The sequence below is a fragment of the Palaemon carinicauda genome, chromosome 32 (genome assembly GCF_036898095.1).
Source record: "Palaemon carinicauda isolate YSFRI2023 chromosome 32, ASM3689809v2, whole genome shotgun sequence".
Classification (NCBI taxonomy): Eukaryota; Metazoa; Arthropoda; class Malacostraca; order Decapoda; family Palaemonidae; genus Palaemon; species Palaemon carinicauda.
The window spans coordinates 29,178,238-29,185,737 of NC_090756.1; the positions used below are offsets into that span (position 1 = coordinate 29,178,238).

The following is a 7,500-nucleotide window of genomic DNA, read 5'->3' on the forward strand; positions in this document are numbered from 1 at the left end:
TTCATACTTTGATAAAATAGGTGAAAACAGAAGAAGTATCACGATTATGTTGAATTTCATGAAATAGCTTCAATGGGCTTACTAGTACTAGTTCATTTAACAGCATATTTTAGTAGAAGTCTAAATATGTTTTTGGTACAGATATAAGCGGATGTGGGGGCCTATTGCAAACGTCCCAGCCTGGTGATCTGTTGAATAAGGATTCGAGACTTGCGCAAACTCTATGGTTTCTTGTAGTACCTCATCTTCCTTATGAGCTAAGGACGGGATGTTTAGGGGAGACTATAGGGCTGCCAGTTGAGTCATCAGCAGCCATTGTCTGGAACTCCCTAGTCCTAGATTCGGTGGAGAGGGGGCTTGGACGCTGATCATATGTATATATGGTCAATCTCTAGTGTATTGTCACTGTCACAAGATTTGGCTGTTGATAGTTGTTGTGGCAGTTAACACCTGTAAGATAGTTAACACTTAGTGATGTTATTAACACTTAATGTTATTAACAGTTAATGTATCCTTTAAAGCTTTCTACTCAGCCTCTTTTGATCTTACCATGCACATTTAAACATTCAAAATGCATTTAAAATGAGCAATTCTTTTTTCACTTTGAAGCTTTTAAAGTAGGAAATTTTACAGCTTAAATCTAAATATTGCAATAACCTTTTAATTACATGCAAATTAATCTAATGAACTAATCAATCAAAGTGGCCAGAATTATGTAAAACTTTAGTTTTTCTGTCCATGAGATATGATTTCCATTAATCATATTAATGTGTTTTTTTACTCAAATCTTTTTAATTTTTCCTTTTTTACTGACCATATATAGCTGTCCTTCATTCTGGGTCAATATATCCATCTCTTCCATACTTCCCTACCAAGATCCTTCGCTATACAGAGACACAGGAAACAAACAGACTTTAGGAGTAGAACCTTCCGAAATCAAACCATTGTTCTCTAGTCTTACGGTAGTGCCATAGCCTCTGTACCATGGTCTTCCACTGTCTTGGGTTAGAGTTCTCTTGCTTGAGGGTACACTCGAGCACACTATTATATCTTATTTCTCTTCCTCTTGTTCTTTTATAGTTTATACATGAAAGATATATTTTAATGTTGTTACTGTTCTAAAAATATTTTATTCTGATTGTTTACTACTTCTCTTGTAATTTATTTATTTCCTAGTTTCTTATCCTCATTGGGCTATTTTTACCATGTTGAAACCCTTTGACTTATATTATCCTGTTTTTCCAACTAGGATTTTAGCTTAGCAAATAATAATAATAATAATAATAATAATAATAATAATAATAATAATAATAATAATAATAATAATAATAATAATAATAATAATAATAATAAACCGAGTATAAAAGAGCAAACAGGAGTTCCCTTGCTTCAGTCCTTTCCTTTCCAGAGTCATGCAAGTCCTCCTGTGGAACCCTTGGGGAGGTCCTTGAACCCTGGTGAGTAGAGGAGACGAGAAATGGAGAGCTTCTCAAACAAAGAAAGACTCCGTCCCAGTAATGGATCAAACGCTCAAACTCCTTCAATCAATCGAAAACCTTCTCGAACTTTCCTCTTCTTCTTTCTTACTTTCTCTTGTTCATTCTTACTTTCTCTTCGTTCACGGGATTCATCGTCCCGTCGATAGAAATCGACACGTTAGATTTTGCATTTTTCACGTTGTGAAAAATTGACTGAAAGGAAAATAGTTTTACTTATAAGAAACCCGTCCTCGAATAAGTAACATTAACCTTTCTTATGTGTGCCTGATAGTAAACAAATTATTATTATTATTATTATTAATATTATTATTATTATTATTATTATTATTATTATTATTATTATTATTATTATTATTGTCAACTAAGCTACAACTATAATTGGAAAAGCAGGGTGATATAAGTCCAAGGGCTCCACAGGGAAAAATAGCCCAGTGAGGAAAGGAAGTAAGGAAACAGATAATGTAGAGTAGTTAAAGATGTTAAAGGTGTCTGATTTCAGTTCCATAGCCATCAGAATAGATACTCACCGGAACGAAAGCCGGGCAAACCCAACTTCCCAGTGTGGTTCCCTACCAGAGCATTGGCCTCCCCAGTAAACAGCTTAAACTCACGGTCCCGGACAGGGATCGATATGCTGCCATGCGAATGCTAAGCACACACGTTACCACTGTACTAGCCAGGAGTCCTGAGTGTACCCTCAAGCATGAGAACTCTAACCGACGACTTTAAATAAACCTAATTCAGGAAAAAGGATTAGAATTTTAAACTCCATAAAAAGAAAAGAAAAGAAAAGGGAATTTACAAATACCAAAAGAGTCTCGAAGCCTTCCTTTAGAAAGACTAATGGGGCCCTTCCAAGCAGCATTAGCGGAAATCAGCGCTCCAGACAGATTTTCATTAGACTTTTAAAAGAACAGTCTTGCATAAAGACTTTAGTGGTCTGGCCAAGAATATAATGAAAAAAAATATATCTTTATAGAGTCTATGGTCTTTCTACAATAGATTGATGGGTAATAGGTAGCCAACATATATATATATATATATATATATATATATATATATATATATATATATATATATATATATATATATATATATATATATATATATATATATATATATATATATATATATATATATATATATATATATACATATTTAGGTAGATAGATAGACATATATCTAAGCAGATAGATAACCATATATAGATATATAGACAGATATCTTGGTGGATAGATAGATTAACAGATATTTAGGTAGGCAAATAGATATGTAGGTAAATAGATAAATATCTAGGTAGACAGATATGTTTGGCAGATATCTTTGACAGTAAGCAGAGTAATAAGAAACTCGTACTTCCTCATTCCTGTTTTCCTGAGGCTAAACTAATTAGTTTAGCTTTTCGATATCGTGAAATTAAAGCTCTCTTGGTGGACCTTGATGCTTATGGAGATACACATGGGATTTTTTTTTTTTTTTTTTTTTTTATAAAAATTGCAGATATCTTAGCTCCAAAGTTATCTGTTATTTTGCGCAAGTTAGCAGGAAGAGGAAATTTTATCACTTATTGGAAAGTTGGTAATATTACTCCACTATATGAATGTGTTTGTGGTGTCTCAAGTCCAACTGATTACCACACAAGTTCCACAACTCTTAAGTTTTTGAACGTGTTTTGGTAAAACGTCTTAATAGGTTTGATGAAGGTAATCATCTGTTCCCAATTTTGCAATTTGATTTTCGTAAAGTCCTTGGAGTATGTGATGCCCTTCTCACAATCTCCAATGCTGTACAGAAATCCCTTGATTGTGGTCAGGAAGTTCGTATGATTAGCCTTGATTTTAGGGCTGCTTTTGACTGTGTTAATCATGAGGCCTTTGTTTTCACACTCAAACAGTTGGGAGTTGATGGGTCGTTTCTTAGCATCATTATTGAATTTCTAAGCAATAGATCGCAAAGAGTTGTTGATGGGCACCATAGTGAGTACAGGAATGTGATAGCTGGTGTTCCTCATGGTAGTGTTCTTGGCCTATTACTTTTCCTACTATATACACATGTCATGTGGTGTGTTCTAGAAAACAAGCTTGTTGGATATGCAGATGATGCTACTCTCTTTGCATCAATTCCATCTCGTGAATGTAGACCTGGAGTTGCTGAATCCCTTAATAGAGATCTAGCTATAATTAATGCATGGTGCAAATTATGTGGTATGAAGTTGAATCCTAACAAAACTCAAAGTATGACTGTAAGTAGGTCAAGGACGGTGGCTCCCCAACATCCGGATCTCAGCATTGATAATGTTTCCTTAACATTTAATGACTCTTTTGAAATTTCAAGTGTGATTTTCAACCGCAAATTTACGTTTGAGAAACACATTAGGTCTGTGTTTTCTTATGTTGCACAAAAATTGGCTTATTGAGAAAGTCTTTCAAGACTTTTGGTGATTACTCTACTCTGAAGAAGTGTTTTAATTCTTTCATTTTACCTTGTTTCGAGTATTGTTCTCCTATCTGGTCTTCAGCTGCTGATTCTCATCTTAATTTGTTGGACAGAAACTTACGGTCTATTAAACTTCTTATTCCGATCTAGATATTAATCTCTGGCACCATCGTTCTAATAGTTCATTATGCATGTTGCATAAGATTTTTTATAATTCTGATCATCATTTGCATTCAGATCTTCCTGGACAATTCCATCCTGTTCGGTATACTAGGCAAGCATTTAATTCTAATAGTCAGGACTTCTCCATCATGAGGCTCAATACTACACAGTACTCTAGAAGTTTTATTCCAGCTGTGACCAAGTTGTGGAATAATCTTCTCAATCGGGTAGTTGAATCAGTAGAACCTCAAAAGTTCAAAGTTTCAGCAAATGTTTTTATGTTAAACAGGCTAACATAAGTCCTTTTATAGTTTATATCTCAAATGTCCGTTTCAATGTTGCTAATGTTTCTCGACTTTGATTTCAATTTCCATACTTCTTCTATCGTTTATTTATTTCCTTATTTCCTTTCCTCACTGGGCTATTTTTCCCTGTGGGAGCCCTTGGGATGCAGCTTAGCTAATAATAATAATAATAATAATAATAATAATAATAATAATAATAATAATAATAATAATAATTACGTAGATATATTTCAAAATAGATTAATAGTGTTGATGTATTTTGTATTCTTTTGATCGAATAGTTATAAAAGCGTTTTTCTCCTTTTAATACTTTTATTATGTGCGATTAAAAGATAATATGAAATATCTTGTAAAAATTTATAGTTTATATATAAAAGATCTATTCTGGTATTGTTATTGTTCTTAAAATTTATTATCTTAGTTTTTAATTACATCTCTTGTAGTTTACTTATTTCCTGGTTTCCTTTCCTCAGCGGGCTATTTATCCCTGTTGGAGTCCTTGGTCTTATAGCATTCTGCTTTTCCAACTAGGATTAGCCATTTTTCTTTATTAATTTTAATATGTAAAGAACTATAATTTCTTTTGATTTGTTATGAAAATATAGAGGATTTATTCAGTCCAATAACATATAAATGAATTTAATTTACATTATGTAATGCTTTTTCTCTAGGAATGATAAAGTAATTTGCTTTGCTATCAGTAAGAGATTATAATCATTATGATACTGGAAATAAAACATCAACAAAAACAATATTATTATTATTATTATTATTATTATTATTATTATTATTATTATTATTATTATTATTATTATTATTATTATTATTATTATTATTACCTAGGCTACAACTCTAGTAGATAAGTAGGATGCTACAAGCCCATGGACTCCAACAGAAAAAAAAAACCCAGTGAGGATTGGAGACAAGGGAATAAATCAACTACAAGAGAAGTCTATCTCTCTATCTATCTGTGTAGTCTCCATGTCCTTGACGTGGGCTGTCAATTCCCTCCTCATGGTCATCTCTTTAGCCGTCTGTATAAATTGTCCAGCTGTCACAGTCTCATTTACATCCTCAAGTAAGCTGTCCAAACACTTTTCCCTTATCCGGCCTCTTTCTCTTCCCCTTTTAATCTTATTAAGATTAGCTAATTTACAATCGTAATTAAAAAGTGGGATACTATAAGCCCAAGGGCTCCAGCCGGGATAAATAGCCCTAAAAGAAAAGGATGTAAGCAAATAAATAAACTATAAGAGTTGTAATGAATAATATTATAAAATCTTCCGAGAACAGTAACAGCACTGAAATAGGTTTTTCATGTATAAACTACAAAGACACACTTATGTCAGAATGTTCAACATAAAAACATTCCCAGTAAGTTATATATATATATATATATATAAATATATATATATATATATATATATATATATATATATATATATATATATATATATATATATATATATATATATATTTATATATATATATATATATATATATATATATATATATATATATATATATATATATATATATATATATATGGATAAATATCAACACAACATCGTGTTCTAATAGAAATAAATTTCTACCTCATACTTGGGATCGAACGCTAGCCCCTTCTAATGAAAGGCCAGGTCGAAACCAACCCTGCCACGAGAGGCCTCAGAAGATATCGGAACCTGACGCTACCTAGCTGTCCGAGGATTTACCTGGCGAGACATCAGTCTCTTACCAGCGAGTTTTACCCGATATCCCGGCCCACCACATGACCAATTGCTAGTAATTCATTCAAATTACCCATAAAGAGTCAATAAGGATAAATATCAACACAATATCGTGATCTAATAGAAATAAATTTCTACCTCATACTTGGGATCGAACGCTAGCCCCTTCTAATGAAAGGCCAGGTCGAAACCAACCATGCCACGAGAGGCCTCAAAAAATATCGGAACCTGACGCTACCCAGCTGTCCGAGGATTTACCTGTCGAGACATCAGTCTCTTACCAACGAGTTTTACCCGATATATATATATATATATATATATATATATATATATATATATATATATATATATATATATATATATATATATATATATATATATATATATATATATATATATATATATATATATATATATATATATATATATACGTATATACATACATTTTCGTTAAATCAGAATTCACTCTACCTCCTTGTCCATCAAATTGTTTTTAACATATTTTCTTTAAAATTTTGGTACAAATGTATTTAATTGAATACTTTTTTAGCATGTAATTAATGTGGGTCGTCAACCCCCTTTTCAAGTTATGGGAATCATATTATTATTATTATTATTATTATTATTATTATTATTATTATTATTATTATTATTATTATTATTATTATTATTATTAGTTGGGAAAGCCGGGTGCTATAAGGCCAAGGGCTCCAACGGGGAAAACAAAGCCCATTGAGTAAAGGAAACATTGAAATAAGTAATATACAACAGAAATAATGAACAATCATTTCTAAATATCTTAAGAACAGAAACAGCTCTATTGGATATTTCTTATATACACTATAAATATTTCATAAAAAGCATGAGGAAGAGAAACCAGATTAAATATCAAGTTTAAGTGTTCCCTCAAGCAGAAGGTCTCTAACCCAAGTTAGCGAGGAGTTTAAAATTACATTTACATAATTGAAAATAAGACTATATCTGATTCTTTGATAAGTAAATCCTCTCTTAAAATTATATTAGAAACAAGAACAAACAAAGATTCTTCCCTCTTCCAAAGGTTAATGGAGTCGTCCATGATCTAAGATCTATCTGTGGTGGAAATTTCGTCAAAATCCGTCAATTGGTTTTGACTGAATCTTTAAGATGGTGAAAAATGTTTACATTTACTTGATGCTTAACATCATTTATAGAAACAGGGATAATGGTTTATCTGAATATCTGCGGCTTTCCATTTAATCAGTTGTGGCCTATCGGTAACGTCTCTGCCAGGCGATCGCCAGACTGGGGTTCGAGTCCCGTTCAAACTCACCATCCTTATGAGCTAAGGATAGTGCTTTGGGTGAGCCTATATGTCTATCTGTTGAG

General features: G+C 32.2%; 1 protein-coding gene across 1 annotated transcript in view; it reads right to left on the minus strand.

Annotated features, from left to right (window-relative positions):
- LOC137625560 (uncharacterized) overlaps positions 1-1,631 on the minus strand; it is a 52,509-nt gene extending 50,878 nt beyond the window's left edge. Inside the window, exon 1 of the mRNA XM_068356471.1 lies at positions 1,588-1,631. Coding sequence (XP_068212572.1) covers positions 1,588-1,631 — 44 coding nt within the window. The remainder of the gene's footprint in view (positions 1-1,587) is intronic.
- Positions 1,632-7,500: the final 5,869 nt, after the last annotated feature.